This window comes from Glandiceps talaboti, chromosome 10 (genome assembly GCF_964340395.1).
Source record: "Glandiceps talaboti chromosome 10, keGlaTala1.1, whole genome shotgun sequence".
NCBI classification, from domain to species: Eukaryota; Metazoa; Hemichordata; class Enteropneusta; family Spengelidae; genus Glandiceps; species Glandiceps talaboti.
The window spans coordinates 3,136,848-3,164,836 of record NC_135558.1 but is presented as its reverse complement, the minus strand read 5'-3'; the positions used below and the strand labels follow the sequence as shown (position 1 = coordinate 3,164,836).

General features: G+C 33.9%; 1 protein-coding gene across 1 annotated transcript; it reads left to right on the top strand.

Moving 5' to 3' along the window:
* The first annotated feature begins 71 nt into the window (after positions 1-71).
* LOC144440892 (argininosuccinate synthase-like) lies at positions 72-27,623 on the top strand. The gene is made up of 15 exons (XM_078130335.1): positions 72-168; positions 2,441-2,548; positions 5,435-5,506; positions 13,727-13,915; positions 14,445-14,501; positions 15,138-15,283; positions 16,670-16,700; positions 16,948-17,038; positions 18,451-18,535; positions 19,423-19,487; positions 19,744-19,817; positions 20,697-20,754; positions 22,244-22,400; positions 23,933-23,998; positions 27,129-27,623. The coding sequence occupies exons 2-15, from the start codon at positions 2,444-2,446 to the stop codon at positions 27,172-27,174; spliced, it is 1,242 nt and encodes a 413-aa protein (XP_077986461.1). The 5' UTR covers positions 72-168; positions 2,441-2,443; the 3' UTR covers positions 27,175-27,623.
* Positions 27,624-27,989: the final 366 nt, after the last annotated feature.

Genomic DNA, 27,989 nt, shown 5'->3' with positions numbered 1-27,989 from the left:
AGTGCGCCCCCTATAGTTAAGTACTGATTCAATAACATCAATCAACGTCGAAATAAGGCACAGTGCAGTGAGCGTGTTTCATTCAGAGGCTGTAGCACCAGGGTTAATAGTAGTACACGATACTGCGCATCTAGAAGACGTACTGTGGTTGTTCGGAAGTAAAGCAAGGTAATGATGACATATTTGTGTGAAAGATCGCATTCTTGGTCAATGATATGTCTTGTTCTAGCTGACTGCGATCGCCATAATTGGATGTTTTCTAACAGTGCCCGATAGACAGAAATCGTAAGTCTAGTAGTAGTACGAGGCCGCCGTATGGATGAAGCGGAACGAACACATGTGGCCGTGAAATATAATATGCGGCCTAAATACATGGTGAAACAGCGTGGCTCGCGGTTCATAGTATGTCAACTCGTGCAGAATGAGGCTGATGCAATCTTGTAACAACGTGATGTTAAAACGTAAAACAAGGCAATAGAATTGTGCACACATAATAGGCAGAGGTGTGAATTGTTTTGTAATGGTTTGTTAATTTGTCTAGCGGGTCTTGTTAACACTTTCAGAAATTCTGTGGTTGTTTATTTTGAAAGCAAGGTCAAGAGACAACAATGCAGACATTTCGTTTTCGAAATCACGGTCAAGTTTCTCATGCCGCCTAATTCCGTTTCTGCTCACACTGTGCATGTTTCAATTTGTATCAAAAAGTGAAAGTACCTTAATAACTTGGACATAGGCCAAAGATGCACGTCACAATGTAACAATGTTTCGATGTTATTGATTACCAGTAAATAATTCGTTTTCTATTTCTCTCAGATCTCCTTGACAGACATTTACACTATGTGACACACTACATGCATTGATCGTTGCAGTACCAGACACAATGTTATGATATGTATTATGTTGCCAATTTCACTGCATTCATATAACCACATTTTAAGGACATCGTATTCATGAAGCAGGCATTGTTTTACTTTCAACATAAGGGGCCCTTATTTTTAAAAATGTTTATCATTAATACTTTTTCATGGCAACAATTGGTCAATTTTTTTTCAATTTTTAAAGGAAGAATTCATCTTCATATTTCTCTGCCTCTCCTTTTCCTCCTCTATCTTCTTTTTATTGGATTCCTGGTAACAAGCCCTTTCCCAGCTTCTCTACACATTTGGCATGTTCTCAGCCCCCCCCCCCCCCACACACACCCTTGATAACTTCCTTCATGAAACATTGAAATAAATGCTTGTATGTACAATAATTTTATAATATTTTTTTTACAATTTATTGAATGATAAACAAAGACATGGTATTGTTTTTTTCAGATTGGTTTTGCAAGTTGAAAAATATAGTAGTGATATTGCATCAATTAAAAAACCAAGTAAAATACATACCAAAATTCCAAATCCTCATCCATATGGCCACTTTTTAAACATCACATTCCAGTCTCAATGTGTTTACTTTCATAGGTTTTGCCCAAGCCACATGAGAGTGTTGAGTGAATTCACTCAACTAATGAAAACGCGTAATGTGCTGAAAACATATAAGTACAGAGCACTCAGTTTGAAAAGAGTACAAGCTCAGCGCACAGACAACGATGTTATCAAATGTCATTGTTTGATGGTTCTCTTTCTGTCAATTTCAAATGTTAAGTGGTATATTGTAAGACGGATTCTGGTTGGCTACTCGTAAGTACTAGATTGGGTTCGGGGGAAAACCTATGGTATTGTGTCAGATGTATGTAATGAGCGCTCACAAAAGAACAAACGACATTAGTACTAGTAAACATAATCGCGCCATATACACTACATCAGATTTTAATCAGATTAATTCCAGTCTGTACATGTGCCTGTCAGTTCTCCATATATTGTAACATCACCATGTATAATTAGTTTGATTACTTGTATTTACATGTGATTACAAGTCAGTACTTTTGTTTACTCAATTCGTTTACAGATCACTTCCTGTACATCATACAACAAACTTTTTGAGACATATTTTTCATTTTTTTCGACCAATGAGTTACAAACACAGACTTGTCCCGTCTATGTCATTTCACATTGTTTGTTTCAGGTAGAAAAAAATAGTAAAATTATATTATGAATAATTGATTGATTAGAAATCCAGAATAAATACCTACTACTCATCAACAACGGCCAATTTATGAATTGAAAAAAGTTGAACATCCAAGTAATTACGCAAACGACATTAATAATTGGAATAGACAAATCGTGATATTATTGTTCACAACATGGTTCCCCTGAATTCACCACACGTCTTGTCCGATTATTTCAACGTGTAAGTTTCTCTCACTGTTTGTACTTGAAATGAAATGAAGTTAGGTTTTTTGTCTATAAGTTCATTGTATATCATATATACCTTTTAATTAAAATTGAAAGTTTTTCTGGATGATGTGTAATTAGATGAATGAACTCTTGATTTTTTTCAGACAATGGCAACAAAGGAAACAGTGGTGTTAGCATATAGTGGTGGACTTGATACTTCTTGTATTCTAGTATGGTTGCAAGAAAAGGGTTATGATGTCATATGTTTTATGGTGAGTTACCATGACAAATAGAGATGTTTGATGTAGATAAGAATTGATGATGATGATGATGATGATGATGATGATGATGATGATGACGATGATGATGATGATGATGATGATGATGATGATGATGATGATGATGTTGGCGATGGTGGTGGTGGTGGTGGTGGTGGTGATGGTGACGATGACAACTACGAATACAATGATGACGACAATGATGACAACAGCAATGATGATGATGACTTAAAAAAAAAGCTCTGATGTGCAGAACTAAGTTGATGCAAGTCAGAATTAGAAACTAAACACTTTTTCTTGGTCTATGCTAAAATTTGAATTGTCTGCCATGTCAACACTTACTTCATAATTATGCTGTGAATGTTTGGTAGAAATACTACAGACATATCTTTTGAAAAGTATTCAGAAACAGCATGAAACTTGAAAAAGATATCTTCCTGTTTAATCCATGAGTTCTAAAATATAACAAACTTGGATAGATGCAATTATAGTTCCTCATTGAATCTAGAGGTCTTAGATTATATGAATTCATAGCATTTCACTGCAAAACATGCCATATGGTTATTTGATATAGACTTAGTCTAAGACAAGGGGTGAACAAATCATTTTGTGAACTGGTGGTCCCCAGACCAGTGCCTTAAAAAATGCAGTGGTCCGGCTGAAAGAGTTAGTGGTCCCAGGTCCCGCTAATTTGAAACATTAAATCTTGCCTATGAATCTGTACATTCAGATGACTTTTTAACATAGTTATTAACATTAAGGTACTGGTCCGACAGACCAGAGAAGGTAAAATTTGTGTGGTCCGCCCAAAAAAATTGCTAGTCCCGGACCCAGGACCAGTGGATTTGTTCACCCCTGAAGACTATGTGGATAATGAAATCTACACTATGTGCAGTGATTAAAACTACTGCTGCTCCATTTTGACAACACCATAATCTGAGAATCTTGAAATTCCCGCCCTAATGTATCCCATTTCTTCAATACTTTTCATGATCTAGATTTATTAGGATGCATTGCATAATAAAATCTTTTAATTTCGCCATGAAATTAATTATTTTCAATGACTTCAAATAGAAAGTATGGGGTCATGATAATACATACTGTAATTGTATGACTTTTGACAAAGTTTGAATGCAAACCACAATATTTAGGGTAGGGGGTTTAAACCAGGGTCAGTCGGGTTATCAGAAACACACTATTTTTATATTTTGCCTAAGTCACACATACATTTTATAGGATAACCACAGATGCTGAATAAATCATATTCATGATATGAATATTTACACATTGTATGATGAAGTATGACAATATAACATTGAATATTGAATTAGTATTATTCCACAATCTTATCTTCGTCCTTACTTTTTAAACAAAGTCAATATTATTTTTCAGATAAAAAAAAACATACGTGTTTGAGCAAGAATGAAAATTGTCAACCACTTGGCTTTCTATTGTAAACTTTGTGTGGTAGACTGCATCTTAAACATATCATATTTTAATCAGTACATATCATATTTACATGAAAACAATGTGATAGTTTAAAAGTTAAATGAAAATGTCAACACTAGGGTGCACAGTTGACACGTACTATGTTTAGTTTGCATGGAATTATTTCTATGCTGTATGTCTAATTTCAATACATGCGATATTTCTGTCAAGTAATTTATACTTTATATAGAGACAAGCGATGTGCCCTCTAATGATAGTCAAATTTTGTTGCTATGGGTCAAAATGTTAAAAACTGGCATTTCTTATGAGTTACCACATACATGTAGTAAGAAATAGTGGAACACCAAATGTTGGTGCAGTTCTAGAAATTGTGTGTGCTAGTGGTGTATCAAATTGGCTTAGAAGTTTGAGGACACACTGCTTGGATGTCACCATATAGTAAGAGATAGGGAAACACCAAATTGTAGTATGTCACTAGAAATTTTGTGCATCAGTTGTGCGTCAAATTGGCTTAGAGGGGACACTGGAAAAAAGACATATTTTAGAAATTGGGGATCAAGTGTACTTATTCACATCAGTGTTTTTATAGCTAAATAAAATTTAGAAAATGGGTAATTACTAGATATAGTTACTAATCCAAATATTTCACTTAAGGTAAACTATGAACAGACTATTTTAGGCTGAGTTTTTGTAAAGTGCTGCAGTATGGTATAGTTGAAAAATGACTTATTTTGATGTGATAATTATAATTTTACTGCACAGACATTTTATAGCAATACAACACCAGGCTCATTACATTGAAGTCTTAAAAATATTAAACTGCAAGATCTTGATAGACAGCTGTCTAAAGATGCAAAGTATTTTAAAACATTATTTGCTTGTGTGTGATCCCTATGTGGCCTTCATTTTCATAAAGTCTTTCATTCAAAAACTTCTTATTGTCAGTCTCTGTCAAACTCCAAAATTCCATACTGTTATGTTCTCCATAGTAACATAAATACAACACTTGTGACAGGTCTGCTTGACTTCTTTCATAGATTACGTAAAATGTTCAATTTTTTTAAATACCTCGAAGCAGGAATATATGAATGGGTTCCATCTGTCAGTCCATAATATGTCATTTCTCAGACATGCAATATCTGATTTCACTCAAACCTGGCACAAAGGTGACATATTATATGGGACATATATACATCACTTTGTTTTGTGGCATATGCAAATTTGACTGAATGATGGCGATATTTAAGTATCTATCTATTCATATATTATCAGATATGACCTTTGTGTGATGATTTTTTATAGTTGGTCATGACATTTACCTTCTTAGTCAAAATTCCTAGTCTCACACAGAAGTAAACTATGGGTGGGGGGGGGGGGATTGTGTCTTTCCTGAAGACCTGTCTTTCATTGTTCCTATGTATTATTCTATAGGCTAATGTAGGCCAGGTCGATGAAGACTTTGAGGCTGCCAGAGCTAAAGCTGAAAAACTGGGTGCCAAAAAGGTAAGGATGTTGGGTTTACTATTTATTTATTTATATTATTTATTCATTTATTTATTTATTTATTTATTTATTGCATCCTTTTTGTATCAGGTGCTCACTAAGCATGTTAGGAGCATCACTAACAGCAAATTAAAATATATGATACACTACTAAAAAATTAGAGAAGATATGACTATTATAACCACTAAAGGAAACAAAAAACAAAGGGAGGGAAGAAGAGAAAGAGAAAAAATACTCTTCAATTGTAGAAATGCCTGTTTATCTTTAGGAGGTATGAATGCAGTAGAATTTTATTTTTAATTTTAATTTTATTTATACAAAACAAACATCTGCTACCAGAAGAGATAACTTTTACTAATCCTCATCCATATGGTCATTTTTACATTTGTATGACTAGTGTACATTGAGTAATATTCATATTTGGCATTTCAAAATGAAAATAAAGATTGGAGAAGATACTTTTTATAGAGTGCCATTGTGGAAGGTCAGATTTCAATCACAGTGAAAATGAAAGAAGAGAAGTGACAAAACTAAAAAAAAACTATGTCATATGACCATTAGAGCATGTAGTAAAGGAGAATAAAGTCCATTCCAAATTAATATAGACCACTCAAGGTAACAGGAAATTACACAACTACACTGTACATACCTGTTTTGTGTAACACTGAGTGGGATGTCACTTGTATCTGACATACTTTGATTGCCAAGTAACAAGAACTAAAGAAGGATTTACTACTAGTAGTAAACTAGTAGTAGAGAATGTATTGGACTGACACAGTGTAGTAACTATTAACTAGCCATGAGGGTTGTATGAATTACGTGACAGTCTATGTGTTGGATCCTATACAACTATTTTGGTGAGCCTTGAATTTGAAGGTTGTAATTGCCAATTACTGCTGCAATGTGTATGGTATCAACTGCTAAAAAACATTTCATTTCTCTTTTTAGAACAGATGTGCAGTGTGAAGATGAAAAATTTAAAATATTTTTTTCTTAATTTTCAACATGTCCTAAATACATGTATGGTAGTTCCAGTCTCACTTTAATACCTCTTTTAATGTGTATTCTAACACATGTCTACATCACTTGTTCTGCTGTGGTCGAAATATGAGTCAAAATGTTCAAAAATGCCATTACTTTCACCACTTTTTCTTTGATATTACTACCACTGGTATAATTATGTTATTCTCTAATATTTCTCTCCATTGAGCCGGGAAATACTTGTGACCTAAGGGTTGTCACTACCAGTTGCTAGATAAGTAGTGATAAAGGCCCCTTAAGTTACTTGTATTTCCTTGGCTGAACAGAGAAACATTTTGTTTATCAAATGCCACACTTTACGAAATATCACTTTTACAGAATAGAAAGTTATGCTGAATATTTTGAACTGATCCAAGCAATAGTACCAAAATTATGGCTAAATAAGTCAAACCAAAGGAACATTGTGTTAAAGACCTACATTTTCTGCTTGCTAAATTTGTCCAGAATTAACATAAAACATTAACCATTGACAGGTTTATTTCTAAAATTAGCAGAAATGTCACAACGCTAAAATAAATGCAGAATAGCTGAAACAGTATATCACTTTCATAGAATAGAAAATATCATACAACATGAATAGACAAAGTACAAGTTGTCTGTCGTAGAGTTTATATCACACATCATGATGAAATATGTGTTATGAAATGACGTGAAATCTTTTTATGACAACAACAAATTTAGTAATGTTAGGTTTAACGCATGTCCTTTCATCACCATCTACAGATATGTGTATTTATTTAAAGTCAAAGAAAAGTATGACAACAAATACACACAAAAAAAATGCATGAATATTTTTCTAAAAGTTAAGTTTCAGTATCTCTTCATAAACATCTATTTGATGTCAAATATTAAAGTTCTTTATAATTCATTAAAAAAAATTCTTAAATTTCCAAACATTTTATGCAATTTTATCAGGGGTGGTTGGATGTGCTTGTATATTTCTCAAACAGTACAAATTACGTTGAGAGGAGACGTATGTACAAATCCTTTTAAGGTATTTCTAGAAACGGAAGGTAACTCTTTTGGGAATTCCTGGTTCTGATTTCCCATTCATGAAAGTATCAAGACCAATCAATTTTACTGTCTCCAATCTCAAAAGATTTCATCACATTGCTATTTCATTTAAAGAACTGTAGTAATAAAGTACAAACATGTATCTGAGATAAGACTCCAGTAAAATAATATAGTATGGGTATCAGAAATAAAGATCTTACATTTGTACTGTTACTTTGTTCAAAAACATGTAAACCTGTTGTCGGTTCAAAATTTTTTTTAAATGTAGGAGTTATTGAACAAATTTTTGAAATAGAGGTCAGAATGATATCAAAATTAAGCTATTTTAAAATCCAATATGGCCACCATCCAATATGGCCACCGAATTCAATATGGCCACCAAATAGTGTGTTACCTCTATGGAAAAATAAAGATGTCAAATTCCTTGAAAATAAGACGAACCACCAAGTTCCTTTTTATTATTTTGAAAGGAGCAGAAGCAAGCTTCCATATAAAAAACCTTTGGAGATATTTTCATTGAAGTTTATCCTCGGGGCACATTCTACTGAGAGTACATTAACATCTCATGTCCATTGATACAGCATGAATCAAATACTGTGAAATGCTAGCTTTTCATTTTGAATTTCCTGGTGTTGTATGTGACCAAGATAAAATCCAAGTGAAAATCCTTCTCCATAGTTACCACACACGTCCTAAAGTGTGCATGCAAAGGGTGATAATTTTTTTCATTATTATGTTTGTTTTGCCATAACAATAAAGAAAATTGCATTCATATCTGTAAATATTACGTGCATTGGCTAGAAAAGTAGCAAAATACTTGCCCCCTTAATTCCCTGTGGACTAACTTCGGCCTCACAAAAGGTGAAAAAAATAGGTCCAGACAAAAGAGTTCAAATACTTCTTACAGTGAAAATTACATGACATGGAAATGTAGGTACTAGTAAATGTGTTCAAATAAGGAGACTTTAGCAAGTTTGAAACCCAGGAAATGTTATTAAACATGATCTTAATACATGTTGGATGGTCGTAGCTGGGAGTATATGATATTGATATGTAATCTAACCCATCAGGGCCATCATCTCCAAGTATATGATTACCTTCATTATACAAAAAACAACAATTCTTGATAAAAAGGCAGTGTAGAAATCCATGAAACCTCTTTGTTGTCAATGTAATGACATCATGGCGTATTGGCAATCTTCATCATCACCATGGTTACGGCAGACTTGATATTGAGGAAAGCACACAAATTGATTAGTGCACTCAGCAATGCTATTTATAGGACAAGACCCTTCCATTCTCAGAGAGGGGTGATAGGCCTACAAGATTATAGGGGCAAAATCAATTCTTAATATTTATTACTTTTGATGTAACTACTGCAATATGCAATTAGTCACTTTTATTCTTTGATAGAAAATCTGCTCTATTTTTTAAAAGTTATTTTTTGTCATTTCATCAGAGTTATGGGGTTTTAGGAAGTGTAATCAAATTTAAATCAAAATAATAATTTTATCAATCTTAGTATATTTTCTTTAAATTCTATAGAATTTAATGTTTCTATCACACTCTAGAATTTAATGTATGACACTAGAATTTAATGTTTCTATCACACTATAATTTAATGTTTCTATCACACTAGAATTTAATGTATGACACTAGAATTTAATGTTTCTATCACACTGTAGAATTTAATGTTTCTATCACACTAGAATTTAATTTTTCTATCACACTGTAGAATTTAATGATTCTATCACACTCTAGAATTAATGTTTCTATCACACTAGAATTTAATGTATGACACTAGAATTTAATGTTTCTATCACACTGTAGAATTTAATGTTTCTATCACACTCTAGAATTAATGTTTCTATCACACTGTAGAATTTAATGTTTCCATCACTGTAGAATTTAATGTTTCTATCACACTCTAGAATTAATGTTTCTATCACACTAGAATTTAATGTATGACACTAGAATTTAATGTTTCTATCACACTAGAATTTAATGTTTCTATCACACTAGAATTTAATGTTTCTATCACACTAGAATTTAATGTTTCTATCACACTGTAGAATTTAATGTATGACACTAGAATTTAATGTTTCTATCACACTGTAGAATTTAATGTTTCTATCACACTCTAGAATTTAATGTATGACACTAGAATTTAATGTTTCCATCACTGTAGAATTTAATGTTTCTATCACACTGTAGAATTTAATGTTTCTATCACACTAGAATTTAATGTTTCCATCACTGTAGAATTTAATGTTTCTATCACACTGTAGAATTTAATGTTTCTATCACACTGTAGAATTTAATGTTTCTATCACACTGTAGAATTTAATGTTTCTATCACACTGTAGAATTTAATGTTTCTATCACACTCTAGAATTAATGTTTCTATCACACTAGAATTTAATGTATGACACTAGAATTTAATGTTTCTATCACACTAGAATTTAATGTTTCTATCACACTCTAGAATTAATGTTTCTATCACACTCTAGAATTAATGTTTCTATCACACTAGAATTTAATGTATGACACTAGAATTTAATGTTTCTATCACACTGTAGAATTTAATGTTTCTATCACACTGTAGAATTTAATGTTTCTATCACACTGTAGAATTTAATGTTTCCATCACTGTAGAATTTAATGTTTCTATCACACTGTAGAATTTAATGTTTCTATCACACTGTAGAATTTAATGTTTCCATCACTGTAGAATTTAATGTTTCTATCACACTCTAGAATTAATGTTTCTATCACACTAGAATTTAATGTATGACACTAGAATTTAATGTTTCTATCACACTAGAATTTAATGTTTCTATCACACTCTAGAATTAATGTTTCTATCACACTCTAGAATTAATGTTTCTATCACACTAGAATTTAATGTATGACACTAGAATTTAATGTTTCTATCACACTGTAGAATTTAATGTTTCTATCACACTGTAGAATTTAATGTTTCCATCACTGTAGAATTTAATGTTTCTATCACACTGTAGAATTTAATGTTTCTATCACACTCTAGAATTTAATGTTTCTATCACACTCTAGAATTAATGTTTCTATCACACTGTAGAATTTAATGTTTCTATCACACTGTAGAATTTAATGTTTCTATCACACTCTAGAATTAATGTTTCTATCACACTCTAGAATTAATGTTTCTATCACACTAGAATTTAATGTATGACACTAGAATTTAATGTTTCTATCACACTGTAGAATTTAATGTTTCTATCACACTCTAGAATTAATGTTTCTATCACACTAGAATTTAATGTATGACACTAGAATTTAATGTTTCTATCACACTAGAATTTAATGTTTCTATCACACTAGAATTTAATGTATGACACTAGAATTTAATGTTTCTATCACACTGTAGAATTTAATGTTTCTATCACACTGTAGAATTTAATGTTTCTATCACACTCTAGAATTAATGTTTCTATCACACTAGAATTTAATGTATGACACTAGAATTTAATGTTTCTATCACACTAGAATTTAATGTTTCTATCACACTAGAATTTAATGTTTCTATCACACTCTAGAATTTAATGTTTCTATCACACTCTAGAATTTAATGTATGACACTAGAATTTAATGTTTCTATCACACTAGAATTTAATGTTTCTATCACACTGTAGAATTTAATGTTTCTATCACATTGTAGAATTTAATGTTTCCATCACTGTAGAATTTAATGTTTCTATCACACTGTAGAATTTAATGTTTCCATCACTGTAGAATTTAATGTTTCTATCACACTGTAGAATTTAATGTTTCTATCACACTGTAGAATTTAATGTTTCTATCACACTAGAATTTAATGTTTCTATCACACTGTAGAATTTAATGTTTCTATCACATTGTAGAATTTAATGTTTCCATCACTGTAGAATTTAATGTTTCTATCACACTGTAGAATTTAATGTTTCTATCACACTGTAGAATTTAATGTTTCTATCACACTGTAGAATTTAATGTTTCTATCACACACAAAAGACGTGATCTGACAAAACGAAATAGAAATGGTCCAAACTATGACAGGCAGTAGTCAAATGTTAGAATCAGTAACTGAATTATACTCACTAATCTTGTGTAACTATTTTATTATATGTAGTACAGTATTGGAACGGAAATTACATGAAACTAGGGTAAATGAGATGAACTCAAAGTGAATTAGGAAATGGAATTCAACAAAAACATATATTTAGGAATCCGTCGTATGTTTTGCGTCTTTATTTTAGAGTTTGTACCACCATATCTATTTTAGCGTTGTGACATTTCTGCTAATTTTAGAAATAAACCTGTCAATGGTTATGTTTTATGTTAATTCTGGACAAATTTAGTAAGCAGAAAATGTTGGTCTTTAACACAATATTCCTTGTGTTCGATTTATTAGCCATAAGTTTTTGTACTATTGCTTGGACCAGTTCAAATTATTCAGGGTAAAAATTGTCATTGTCAGTTTCAATGTCTTTTTACTATTCCATTTATTGTAACATGATACACTAAAAAATATTTTCACCCATAAACATTGTTTTACGTATGCGAGAGAAAAAAATAAAATCACAAAAAATTGTGAAATCTCACGAGAATGGATGTGGAAACTGACACCAACTTAAAAAGACAATATAAAACTTGTTATTCCAATCTGTAATAGCTGTACATCTGATGGGAAGAAACCAATAACACAGAGACCATATGGAAAACAACAGAAAACATAACTACCTGAACTAGACACTCATCTATGGGGGGTAAAATCTACCTACCCCACCTATTCTAAAATTAAGTGTAATCGGAACCACACCAATTTTTCTTTAGATAGGCTTTATGCTCTTAACCATAATCTAGTATATAACTGTAAGAAACCATTTGAATTTAATATTCAACAACTTGATCTGATTGGATGAAGGTCATCATTTTAGAACCAACATTACACCTAACAATAGATGTGATGGAAAGTTTGTTCTAGGCATGCATCCAGCCTCATATTCTGGCATCATTTTGATTTGAGATGTTATGGAGAATCTCAGACACCAAACTGGCAACATAGTGATGATGATGATGATGATAATACAGAGGAATCCAAAACTACTGATAAGATGCAGAAATTGTGCAATTCACATACACACACATTGTGGTAACATATGCTCTGAAAAACTTGCCAGAAACAGTGAGACATTCTTTTTTTTAAAAATTGATATACGACTGAATGGGGAAGGGAATGATTTTAATTTGAAGGACTTTTTTCCCCAAGTGAACTCTAGCATCATCCAGTATTGTGCATCATCAGGAATTGTGCACACAGCAGTGAGTTATCATGAATTGTGCACAAAATATAGTTTGTCATCACAAATTGTGCACACATAATGTTGTGAGTTATCATGAATTGTGCATAAAATGTAGTGAGTCATCACAAATTGTGTACATATAATGTAAGTTATCATGAATTGTGCACAAAATGTAGTGAGTCATCACAAAATGTGCATAAAATGTAGTGAGTCATCACAAATTGTGCACATATAGTGTTGTGGAAGTTATCATGAATTGGGGATATGTTCAATTATGTAACCCACAGAGCCTCAAGGCACCCAAAGTTGCCCCAAGTTGCATTCGATTACTATATGATGTCACACTTGGGGTGCCCCAAGTCGACTCTCCTTGTGAAGCTGGGGCAGCATGAGGATTGACCTGACCTGACCTGACCTAACCTGACCTGACCTGACCCAAGATGAGGATGACATGTGATTGGTTATTGGTATCAATTCGTAAAGAACTAGACAATATTTTGAGGATATCTTTCCACATTTAGTGAGGAAATAATTTTTCACTTCAAATTGTCTAAAATATTTTGGAAAGATGTACCAAATTATTTATCATGAATGATGGATTTAATTATAGGCTCCCAGGGGGGTACCCCAAATGTAATAAAATGTGTTCAATTTTCACGTGACCCGAGATACCCAAGTGACATCCATTACCCTGGTCTGAGGCTCCCCGGGGATGCATAATCGAACACACTCCTGTGCACAAAATGTTGTGAGTCATCAAGAACTGTGTACACATAGTTTTGTGAGTCATGAATTGTACGCAAAATGTAATGAGTCATCAAGAATTCTACACATCTTTTGACAGGTATTTATTACTGATCTACGTAAAGAGTTTGTGGAGGAATTTATATGGCCTGGAATACAAGCAAATGCATTATACGAAGATCGTTATCAGTTAGGTACGTCATTTGCACGACCAGTCATTGCCAAGGAACAAGTGAGAATTGCTATGCAAGAAGGAGCTCAATATGTCTCCCATGGAGCAACTGGCAAGGTAATATAATAATAATAATTACATTGGTTCAAGAGATAGACTCAGTCTAACTACGACAATTGAAGTTAAAAGAAGTGGGTGTGAGTACATCTAAGTGTGAGGTAGAATTTAAAGATGTCTCGACCAGTCTGTACTTATAAATACCAATAATTACAGTTAATCAAATAATAATAGTTTAGATTCAGTTAATTTAGAGGGAAAACTTCACATTTTGAAGCACTTGTGAACCATACAAATAATGTATAATAAACAACTGACCACCTCAAAACTTGGTATATGTTGTTTCACATTGATTTTTTCAAGTAGGAAGCCATGATAAAATTGTTTTATGAATTAAAAATCCTAAATAAATACCCAATCCTCATCCATATGGCCACTTCAAAGTTGTTTTATACCTTTAATGGAATATGCCAAGACTCGTATATTAGCAACACCTAAGAGTCCATGGTATGTACAACAATATGAAATTGAAAAAAAATGAAAGTAAAACAAACAAGTATGTCATTTTTCTATGTTTTGTATTTTACAGGGTAATGATCAGATCCGGTTTGAACTGTCGTGCTATGCACTCTATCCCAAAGTCAAGGTAGGCATTGCTAACAGTTTAATACTTCACATACTGAGCCATAACTGGATTCATTAAAATGGTTTATTTCTTGTGTTATATTTGATATGTTACGACTATGTCAAATTAACACATCACTGATATACACAGCAATGTCTTCAGACCAGTGTACCCTCTAAGTCAATTTGGCGCACCAATGATGCACACAATTTCTAGTGACGTACCCAAATTTGGTGTTCCCTATCTCTTTGTATGTGGTGACTCACAAGAAATGCCAGTTTTTTATCATTTTGACTCACAACAACAAAATTTGGCTATCATTAGAGGGCACACTGAGTTATGACCCTGTAATGAAACTTTATACACACCAGTTTATTACAGATAGTATTTATAGTGCAAAGAGTTTCAGTGAATAGATTATGAAATTTAAATTTCACCCAAGAGGTTAAAGTTATAATTGAACAGTTTCTTGATATTTAAAAGAACTTCATTCAGTGTTTCCGAGAGTTTATAATTTCATATCAAGTTATTGTATTCATAAATTCATATGCCCACATAACATATAGTATACTTGAATAAGTTATTATTGAGGACCAGTTCTCATCAAATGTGTTCTAGAATATTTGATGTATCGCCATGACTTCACATTGTCAACAGGTTATATCACCATGGCGTATACCTGAGTTTTTCCAGAGGTTCAAAGGTCGTTTAGATTTAATGGAATATGCAAAGGTTCATAATATTCCTATATCAGCAACACCTAAGAGTCCATGGAGTATGGATGCCAATCTTATGCACATCAGGTTAGTATAGTACATGTATGTACACATTGTTATGTATACAACTGTGATAGACCTTTAGAGTAATTATAAATAGCGCCCTCACATTACACTTTCTCTATCAAATAACTAAGCCCCCTATCCTATAGGAAAAGTACTGAAGACCAGTTTTCACTTAGTAATCCTCCAACAGCATGAGTGCAATGGATCTATCAAGTAAATAGCGCCTTCTAACTGTGAATTATGAAAAAATGGTATCGAGTAAATGGTACCCTCTCTATCGTTCATCGATGTGGTCAATTACACAAGTGAGTGATAGCAGTTCCTCTGTTGTGCAGTTCTAATCAACATAGTGTAGACATTGGAAGTCCCAAAACAGCACTGCAAGTTCATGTAACTCTAAATAAACTAGTTTTCAGCAACGCCTCTCTACTGAGCTTGTAATTAAACCAGTGTCCATCCAATAACTTATCATTTTTGTATCAACATATTGTGACAATAGTTTAGAAACTCTCACTTTATTTTCATGGATGATACAACTATTTTAGAAGAAAGGCGGAAGAATATCTGTCGACAATTTGGTTCTATGATTGTAAATGTACAACACAAGCTTCATCATCACCTTGTACCTGATATAGATAGCCAGTCTCATGGTTATGAAACCTGTCACAAACCAAAGTCACATTCAAGTGTAGAACAAAACGTATGGAAAACAGTCGTGTTGTGTATTGTATCAAGTTGAACCAGTAGTGTCTCTGTTGTTGTGTAACCTTGTTGTTGTTATTTCAAGTCGAAGTTTGTGTTTGTAGTTTTAGTTTGTGTCTATCTCAGAAAACCGAAGGCTCACCTACCAGGGTAATTTTTTCAAACTTACACAAAATATGATTTCTTGGATTTCAGAGCTATTCTAAAAACACTTAGTTACAAAACATAAATACAATGACAAGCATAAAATTATCTCACACGAAAGGGAGTGAAAAAAAGCGGCAAGTTGTATACTGGTGACAAAACTAACTGGATAATTGTAGACAGTTTGTATTTTCATATGAATTCTGATCTGTGGTAAAAAATACTCCAATACAGTACATTATAGAAAAGATAAACATTATGTCCCCTAACAACGACCGTTCATTGCACATTGAAATCATTTAAGGACAGATCTAGATTGGATATACGTCAATATTTTTTCAGTCAACGTGTCGTAGACATTTGGAACAGTTTACCAGAAAGAGTTATTGCTAATTCATCAGTTAATCATTTTAAAGTGTGTATTGATAACCACCTCAGAATGGTAAGGGGTCTTTAAAAGCCTCAAACATTTATGGTGAAAATGTGAGTCAAACTTTTAACTCATCTTACAGTGGCACACTGTCATCCACTAATTGTTATTCATATCTCTCTATTTATCAGTTTTGAAGGCGGAATATTAGAAAACCCAAAGGTAAAATTTCCTTTTTTGTAAAATAGTTTTTTAGATTGATCAGTTCATTGTCATTTCAACACAGTAATTAATAGACATTGTCAAATGTAGGGACTGTATTGAATCTCATATTCCGAATATCTGTATTCTTTGCCTGTTTACTTTTCAAAACAAATGGTCAAGTTGCAACTAGTGCACCTTCAACTTTACTGTTTTTATCAATCTGGCACTGAATTGTTTCACAGTAACTTTTTTTGTTTTCTTTCAGGCAGAGGCACCAGCAGACATGTACGCGATGACAACCGACCCTAGGACAGCTCCTAATGAACCAGATGTACTAGAAATTGAATTCAAATGTGGTAAGGTCTTCCTATTCAAATTCAAATCCTAAAACTCTTATATGATCCAGGTGTTCTATGAAGTAAATTCAAATCCTAAAACTCTTAGATGATCCAGGTGTTCTATGAAGTAAATTCAAATCTGCTAAGTTTCTAACTAAACCAGATTTTTAGAAATTCAATTTAAGTCTGAAATGTTAATCCTATTGAACGAGAGGGCGAGAAATCCAATTCAAATTTGGTAGTAATGTCTCCACTCAGCCTGATATTTGAGAAAATTGAATTGAAATTTGATAAGATTTTATAATGAACCAGATGTTCTAGACATCAAGTTCAAATCTGATAAGATCATATAATGAACCAGATTGTCAAGACATAAAGTTCAAATTTGGTAAAGATCGTATAATGAACCAGATGTTCTAGACATCAAATTCAAATCTGATAAGATCGTATAATGAACCAGTTTGTCAAGACATAAAGTTCAAATTTGGTAAAGACATATTTTTATAATGAACCAGATGTTCTAGACATAAAATTCAAATCTGATAAGATCGTATAATGAACCAGATTTTCAAGACATAAAATTCAAATTTGGTAAAGACATATTTTTATAATGAACCAGATGTTCTAGACATAAAATTCAAATCTGATAAGATCGTATAATGAACCAGATGTTCAAGACATAAAATTCAAATTTGGTAAAGACATATTTTTATAATGAACCAGATTTTCAAGACAGAAAGTTCAAATTTGGTAACGATCGTATAATGAACCAGATTGTCAAGACAGAAAGTTCAAATCTGATAAAGATCGTATAATGAACCAGATTTTCAAGACATAAAGTTCAAATTTGGTAAAGATCGTATAATGAACCAGATGTTCTAGACATAAAATTCAAATCTGATAAGATCGTATAATGAACCAGATGTTCTAGACATAAAATTCAAATTTGGTAAAGACATATTTTTATAATGAACCAGATGTTCAAGACATAAAATTCAAATTTGGTAAAGATCGTATAATGAACCAGATGTTCAAGACATAAAGTTCAAATTTGGTAAAGATCGTATAATGAACCAGATGTTCAAGACATAAAGTTCAAATTTGGTAAAGATCGTATAATGAACCAGATGTTCAAGACATAAAGTTCAAATTTGGTAAAGATCGTATAATGAACCAGATGTTCAAGACATAAAATTCAAATTTGGTAAAGATCGTATAATGAACCAGATGTTCAAGACAGAAAATTCAAATTTGGTAAAGATCGTATAATGAACCAGATGTTCAAGACAGAAAATTCAAATTTGGTAAAGATCGTATAATGAACCAGATGTTCAAGACAGAAAATTCAAATTTGGTAAAGATCGTATAATGAACCAGATTGTCAAGACATAAAATTCAAATCTGCAATAACTGATTTTATTGATTTACAGGCCTACCTATCAGAGTAAAAAATGTTGGTGATGGCACAGAGAAAACTGATGCATTGGATCTTTATTTATACTGCAATGAAATAGCGTAAGTTATCAAATTATGCTGCAATGGAATATCGTAAGTTATCAAATTATGCTGCAATGGAATAGCTTAAGTTATCAAATTATGCTGCAATGGAATAGCTTAAGTTATCAAAGTGTACTGCAATGAAATAGCGTAAGTTATCAAATTATGCTGCAATGAAATATCGTAAGTTATCAAATTATGCTGCAATGGAATAGCTTAAGTTATCAAATTATGCTGCAATGGAATAGCTTAAGTTATCAAAGTGTACTGCAATGAAATAGCGCAAGTTATCAAATTATACTGCAATGAAATAGCACGTTATCAAATTATATTGCAATGAATTAGCACAAGTTATCAAATTACATGTATACTGCAATGAAATGGCATAAGTTATCAAATTATACTGCAGTAAAATAGCACAAGTTATCAAATTATACTGCAGTGAAATAGCACAAGTTATCAAATTATACTGCAGTGAAATAGCATATGAAAGTGAGTTCCTACAAACTACTTGATCTCAGACAATGTTAGTGGAATGCTTTGACTGAGTGAGAATGGAACCAACTTTTGTCTTGAAACACTTGCACATAGTGACTCTGAAAGAAGGCTGTAACTATCATGGTACACACTGATGTTCTAAAAGCTACTTATGAACAGCACCCCTAGTGGCCAAACTATGTAATCTTTTGTCTTTCTGATAACTAGGCTGTCAAATTGTATGACTGCCCCATATGATTGCACATGTTGAATCATTTGGTGTGTTTCTGTGTCTGTGTCTGTGTCTGTGTGTTTTTGACTGTGAGTGCATGAACGCACTATTAAACATTCAACAACTGGTACACAAAATATTGCAAACTTGATGTTTACTAATAATTAACTTTCTGAACATTTCTTGCCTGTTTCAGTGGAAAGCATGGTGTTGGTAGAATTGACATTGTCGAGAATCGATTCATCGGCATGAAGTCTCGAGGTATGTGACCTTTGACCTTCGTTAATCCTAGTGTGATATCAATCTGAATAACAACTTCACAAACCTGGATGAATTCATTTTCAAGCAAATATTGATAAAACTATGAAATAGTCAATTTTTCTAGTTGGGTAAACACTTGGAGATCTGATTGGTGGTGAAGTCTGGTCTACCAAATCTATTTTTCCTAAAAATGAAGTGAAATGAGAAATAAAAATTATTAGCTCACTTTTTAATAAATTATTTCTATCTGTACTAGGTGTATATGAGACTCCAGCAGCTACCATTCTTATGCAAGCTCACCTTGATATTGAAAACTTAACAATGGATAAGGTATGTGATAATTAATACATTTGTAGATACAACACAAACCTAAGCAGTCTTCTTCCACCCTACTAAACTACTAACTAAGCTACTAAACATGAGGTAGAGATTTAATACTACTACTTGTCTAGTATATAATCTGGCCATTTTATGTCAAAAAAGGAGTCAAACCATCACTTATTGCAACAGAATTTATTTTTTCACCATACATTTCAGAAATACCTGCAGAACAACATATCAAAATTTTTCCAAAATACAAGTGGTGGAACAAAGTCAAATTTGCATAAATCCAATATGGCTGCTGCGATATTTATAGTCAACTACTTTTGATCATCTTTGCCCTTCTAGTCAGATTCTTACATAGTAGTTATGTTGACACAACTTAAAGTTGAAATTATAGAATGTTATTAATTTGATTTCAATTTTAGGACTGATGTCGAGTCTAGAGGCATTCTTTTACAGTATTTCTGTAATGATAATAGGAACTGAATTATTGTGATTCATGAGTTCAGGCTTGTGATTTATCTTAGCTTTTAGGCTGAAAACATTTTTACACCAGTAAATTTTGAATAACCAAAGGCAGATTTATTTCAAATCAATATATTTATACACAAATGAAGTGATGTGGCTATAAATATACTATCGTATAAATTATTTATTTGGCAAAAAAACACGGCACGAAAGTATGGAAATAGTAGTTCCATGAAAGTTGTTTTGTGCCAAAATAAAACATTGAATTTCACAGTACTTTATTTTTCTTAGAATTTACCTTTTACTCATCACTGATTTATATTAATTTAACTTAATTGTTAATCTTTAAAAAATTCATGAAAATGAAAATCCGTTCTATAAAATCATTTTTTTTTTGCCAATATGATTTTATCACAGGAGGTACGCCGTGTTAAGCAAGGTTTGTCGTTGCGGTTTTCAGAACAGGTTTACAATGGTAAGTTTTGAAACTTCCTGTTTGACATAAGTAGCTAGTTCATGCAGTTCTTTCAAAAACTTACAATAAATATTTAGGGTGATATAAGAATTGTAGAACCATGTCAAATTAGGATTAAAGTTTGTAAGAGAAACAGTTGTCTGGCAGAACTATCGAAAAATCTAAACAAAAGAATGATCCTACCTATTCATTACCTAAACTGATAACTTAGTGTTAAGGGACGATTGTCCAATGTCATACAACCTCAATAAATAAACTTTGTTCATTTAGGGGGCAGGGAGTTTGCTGTCAGTGCAATTGCTGAACTTCATTTTCCCACTTCTAACCAAATTTAGAAAATTGCATGCCTTCAATGATAATAACAGATTCTATATTTACTACTGAGATGTTGATAAGTTGATTAAAATTTACTGCTAACGTGATATATACAGTGTTTGGTTTATGGTAGTATTTTAATGTGTTTACTATAATGTTTTCACATGGACCCATAGTAGTAGTGGTGTGACTGCTACAATTTCATCATATCTAAACATGTCAATGCCGCACTTGAGAACATGTGTTTAGAGGGAGGGAGCTTTGGCCTCAACAGATGAAGTTTGTTTGTTTGTTGTGACATTGTGCAATTGTCTTTAAAATCAATCAATCAATCAATCAGCAAAGTTTATATAGCGCCAAAATCCAAAAACATTGTTTTGCTCTATGACGCTCAATGGCTAAACCACACTGTATGCTCTGGAGAATAAGTGCGTTTTCAGTTTTCTTTTGAAAGTTTCCAAGTTTGGAGATTCTCTGATGTCGAGTGGTAGTACGTTCCATAGTTTAGGCGCAGCATATGAAAATGCACGGCCACCATAAAACAAGAACATTGGATTCAAACCATGGGGTTTAATGTCTTTGACTATAATACTATCATCATTATATATCTGTGATATCACTTTGTTATGAATATGTTTATGGATGCGTGCTCAATCATCAACAAAGTAATTACAATCTATTCTACTAGTCGTGCTGTTGTTTTGAGTGCCAACAGTTGAATGCCTTTAATTATCTAATTATCCTGGACACTGCTTCAGGCCAACTGATTATCTAATGACATGTAATTGTGACACCTGACAATAGAATTGTCATGGAGGAATTTACTAACAACAGTATTGTAAGCTACTACCATGTTCTCTGTGACATAGTCCTCTTCCCTTTTAAAATTCTACTATAGTTTGTGATAATATAATTGGTCATAAAAAAAACAAAATGAAGTGAAGCTGTTTTGAGAATTTCTTTAACAATGCAATTATCTGGCATAGTCCACAATCTGTGTTCACATACAGTAAATAGCTCAGTTTGTCAGTTCAGGTGACTTGCACATCCAAAGTGTCTTTTCTTTGCTAAGTTTGTCAGTGTTGTTGTTACCAAGTTTTTGGTACATCCCACAGTGTCTTACCTTTACAGCTCCTTGTTTGCTAACTTTGTCACCATATTTCTGTATCTCCAGGTTTCTGGCACAGCCCAGAGTGTGTGTTCACCAGACATTGCATTGCAAAGAGTCAAGAAGGAGTGGATGGTACAGTAAAAGTGTCTGTCTTCAAGGGACATGTCTATGTCTTGGCTAGAGCCTCACCCTTTTCTCTGTACAATGAAGAACTAGTTAGGTAATGTACAGTTTAAGAGGATTTATTTAATATATATACTAATAATTGCATATTTTCATTATGAAAAAAGGTTGCCCAAGGAACCCAAAGTAAAAATGTACTACAGAGTGAATAAAACAAGGTAAATTAAAATAAAGACAAACAAGAAAAATAATGAAATAAACAATTGATACAAGATAAATAACTTTTATACAACTCATATACAAACAAATTAAAAAAGGTTACAGTGATTCACATACACATGGATTTTAAAATTTCTTGACAAAATTAAAAATAGCGGTATGATAATACAAGTACACATACTTAAAGGGGAATGCCATTTCAGGAAATAAAGGTGTTTTCATAGACTGAGTTCTGGATATTTTACATCACAGATATTCACTTGACTGCCAAGACCATAAACCCTCTGGGTGGGGGTCTATGCCAAGAGGCACCAAAGTGAAACTATTTTTTCACCTCTATTGTTCTTTGAATGGTACAGTGTTACATCATGGGCCTTAGCAGACATGAATATGTATTAGATGAGTAATGTATATTCATGTCTATTTCTCTGAAAGGAAATAAATACATGTACTTGGAAGTCATGAATATTTGGTGTAAATCTAATTAGATCTAATAAATATGTATGGGAACTAAGACTCATTAGACAGTAGTGATTTGTGCATATTACATTATGCTATCACACAATGGGGGTGCCTATCTATTCTGTATTCAGTAACCCTTAGATAAGATATGTTGATAAACTCAAATTCCATTCAAAATGAGCCGTGTGTGTGTCTGTCTGTCTGTGTCTGTGTCTGTGTGTGTGTGGGTGTGGGTGTGGGTGTGGGTGTGGGTGTGGGTGTGTTAAAAGATCAGTTGAGATCACAATGGGGCAGCATTTATATAATACTGCTAGTGGAAGTGACATGTTGCTGAGTTCTGAGTCCAACTTTGATGATTCAACCATAGACACAACACAAAATGTGCAGGGTCTATGGTCCAACATCCAATTCAGAAATAGAACATGGACAATACAAGAAAATTATAACTATGTGGTGCAGCATGATTTCAGATTTTTACTCCAAAAGAATCCAATATAAGCCATTATATTGCAATAGTAGAGTCACATTAACCTTCCAGTAACCCTTGGCAATAGTATGTTGTATCCACTGAAACAAAGCAGACAATTGCAACTTTGCAAGAAGACAGAGTGTATATTACTTTCACAGTAACAATAAACCAGTGACTAACTACCAGATTTGGTGTGTCACTTGGTGTCAGACATACACATATATCAATGATAGATTTTAAGACACTGTAATACTTGTAAGAAATATGATTTCAGTATTTATGTTTATCTGTCATACGAAAGTAAGTTGTGAAATCAGAGTACTAAGTGAATACCATTGTTATTTCTATGATGTTGTCTCTTAATCACCGGTTATAATAAGTCAGGAAAGTTATTAATTTCAATTGATATTTAAAGTACTGTAATTGAAATCATTAATGTATTAATACAGTTTCATAATTCATATTTATATTTCTTATAGTATGGATGTCCAAGGTGACTATGACCCAACTGATGCCAATGGATTCATTAGAATCAATGCTGTACGGTAAGTACAGTCTCAATCTGTGTGCTAGGTATGGTCACAATCTGATGGCCAACATGTGTGTTACATGTAGGTGCAGTCACAATCTGATGGCCAACCTGTGTGTTAGGTGCAGTCACAATCAGATGGCCAACCTGTGTGCTAGGTACTGTCACAATCTGATGGCCAACCTGTGTGTTAGGTGCTGTCACAATCTGATGGCCAACCTGTGTGTTAGGTGCAGTCACAATCAGATGGCCAACCTGTGTGTTAGGTGCTGTCACAATCTGATGGCCAACCTGTGTGTTAGGTGCTGTCACAATCTGATGGCCAACCTGTGTGTTAGGTACTGTCACAATCTGATGGCCAACCTGTGTGTTAGGTGCTGTCACAATCTGATGGCCAACCTGTGTGCTAGGTGCTGTCACAATCTGATGGCCAACCTGTGTGCTAGGTACTGTCACAATCTGATGGCCAACCTGTGTGTTAGGTACTGTCACAATCTGATGTCCAACCTGTGTGTTAGGTACTCTCACAATCTGATGGCCAACCTGTGTGTTAGGTGCTGTCACAATCTGATGGCCAACCTGTGTGTTAGGTACTGTCACAATCTGATGGCCAACTTGTGTGTTAGGTACTGTCACAATCTGATGGCCAACCTGTGTGCTAGGTACTGTCACAATCTGATGGCCAACCTGTGTGCTAGGTACTGTCACAATCTGATGGCCAACCTGTGTGTTAGGTACTGTCACAATCTGATGGCCAACCTGTGTGCTAGATACTGTCACAGTCTGATGGCCAACCTGTGTGTTAGGTACTGTCACAATCTGATGGCCAACTTGTGTGTTAGGTACTGTCACAATCTGATGGCCAACCTGTGTGTTAGGTACTGTCACAATCTGATGGCCAACCTGTGTGTTAGGTACTGTCACAATCTGATGGCCAACCTGTGTGTTAGGTACTGTCACAATCTGATGGCCAACATGTGTGTTAGGTGCTGTCACAATCTGATGGCCAACCTGTGTGTTAGGTGCTAACACAATCTGATGACCAACCTGTGTGTTAGGTATGGTCACAATCTGATGGCCAACCTGTGTGTTAGGTACTGTCACAATCTGATGGCCAACCTGTGTGTTAGGTACTGTCACAATCTGATGGCCAACCTGTGTGCTAGGTACTGTCACAATCTGATGGCCAACCTGTGTGTTAGGTACTGTCACAATCTGATGGCCAACCTGTGTGTTAGGTGCAGTCACAATCTGATGGCCAACCTGTGTGTTAGGAGCTGTCACAATCTGATGGCCAACCTGTGTGTTAGGTGCAGTCACAATCTGATGGCCAACCTGTGTGTTAGGTGCTGTCACAATCTGATGGCCAACCTGTGTGTTAGGTACTGTCACAATCTGATGGCCAACCTGTGTGTTAGGTGCTGTCACAATCAGATGGCCAACCTGTGTGTTAGGTGCAGTCACAATCTGATGGCCAACCTGTGTGTTAGGTGCAGTCACAATCTGATGGCCAACCTGTGTGTTAGGTACTGTCACAATCTGATGGCCAACCTGTGTGTTAGGTACTGTCACAATCTGATGGCCAACCTGTGTGTTAGGTGCAGTCACAATCTGATGGCCAACCTGTGTGCTAGGTACTGTCACAATCTGATGGCCAACCTGTGTGTTAGGTACTGTCACAATCTGATGGCCAACCTGTGTGTTAAGTGCTGTCATAATCTGATGGCCAACCTGTGTGTTAGGAGCTGTCACAATCTGATGGCCAACCTGTGTGTTAAGTGCTGTCACAATCTGATGGCCAACCTGTGTGCTAGGTACTGTCACAATCTGATGGCCAACCTGTGTGTTAGGTACTGTCACAATCTGATGGCCAACCTGTGTGTTAGGTGCTGTCACAATCTGATGGCCAACCTGTGTGTTAGGTACTGTCACAATCTGATGGCCAACCTGTGTGTTAGGTGCTGTCACAATCTGATGTCCAACCTGTGTGTTAGGTACTGTCACAATCTGATGGCCAACCTGTGTGTTAGGTACTGTCACAATCTGATGTCCAACCTGTGTGTTAGGTGCTGTCACAATCTGATGGCCAACCTGTGTGTTAGGTACTGTCACAATCTGATGGCCAACCTGTGTGTTAGGTACTGTCACAATCTGATGGCCAACCTGTGTGTTAGGTACTGTCACAATCTGATGGCCAACCTGTGTGTTAAGTGCTGTCATAATCTGATGGCCAACCTGTGTGTTAGGTACTGTCACAATCTGATGGCCAACCTGTGTGTTAAGTGCTGTCATAATCTGATGGCCAACCTGTGTGTTAGGTACTGTCACAATCTGATGGCCAACCTGTGTGTTAAGTGCTGTCATAATCTGATGGCCAACCTGTGAAAATGAGTTAGGATGATCCGAAATTCAGATAATTGATAATGTCTAATTTGCCCTTGCACTGTCTGTCAAATTAAATGGCCATATGGATGAGGATTGGGTATTTATTTTTGATTTTTAATTCAGAAATTTTTTTTATCCTGGCTTCCTACTTGAAAAAAAATCAATGTGTAACAACAGATACAACTCTATCATTACAAAAAGCCAAGAAATGTGTAAAGTGTTTGTCAATGTATGTACAATAACAAACATTTTACACTTTTATTAATCTTTTGCAATTTACTGAGTTTCAAACAAGGACTTGGCATAAAATATGTTGCTTCACATCGATTTTTCAAGTAGGAAGCCGTGATAAAATTGTTTTTATGAATTAAAAATCCAAAATAAATACCCAATCCTTGTCCATGTATGCCTACATTACTCTTTTGCCAAGTTTTTCATTCACAAAAAATGAACATGTTTACAGTAAATAACGCCACAATACGATAGCCGATGTGTGTATTTGATTGTTTGTCTAGGATGTGTGTTAGAAGTTAGTCAGTGTGATATCTTGGGTAATAAGATACAGATATAATCTTAATAGTCTATTGAACTTTATAACATACATTTCCAATATTTTGCTGATATCGTTTTTAATCTTGTTTGTTTGTTTGTTTGTTTGTTTGTTTGTTTGTTTGAAGGTCATTAATATGTAAAATTGGTAGACAACGACATTTTAAATAAACTTAAATTTGATAACAATTTTATCTTTTATCTTTTCTTAGGTTGAGGGAGTATGCTCGTCTCAGGGCCCTCAAAGATGACAAATAAGTCACACTTCTGCATCCCTCTCAATACAGGAAGATAACCTTATCACCATTTAAGGAAGGTGAATACTTGTTGCTAAGCAACTGAAATCTGTAACTGACGTACATAGACTTTTTGATGTTTCATAGTTTTAAGATATTAACAGTACTGTTACTCTTTTCTTTCATCCATTATTTTATCGCTAGTCATGAGAAAGTGTAGGATTATTAGTCAACATCTCATGTTTATCATATTTTGAAAATACTGTATTCTATTATTGACATGATTGCAAGAGGTCACTTCTATGATCTCATGAGTGATCTTGCATTTAACTTCTAGGTCATTGGTAATCTACTAACTCCAAGATAGTGGCATGCCAAAGTAGCCTTCCTTTAGACCATGCTCTTAAAGGTGATTCAAAATGCTCACATTCACTATCGCTAATTTGCTAGACGACATTTTTGTGAAATACATTCTGGTTTTAAAACTTTTAAAAAGCGTCTGCAAACACCTTAAAATGACCTTTTTTCAGTCAGTTCCCTTCGGATTTACTTCGAGAGTTTTCGGGTATTTCCGGTCCCACCTAGCCCACGGGATTTTATGACGTCATAAGGAGTAATGGTTAGCACGTAGCCTATGACGAGCGTAGTCACTAGGTGAATAAAACTCAACAGCATTGTGAAAAAATACATTGGTAGTGGTTGTAATAGACATCAGTAAACAAAAACTACAGTCTACATGTCTTATTAACCAACATTTACCGATATTTACTCACACTTTCTCACTAATTGTCAGTGTCTGTGGGTATAATAAATGCTAAAATATTATCTCCACATATT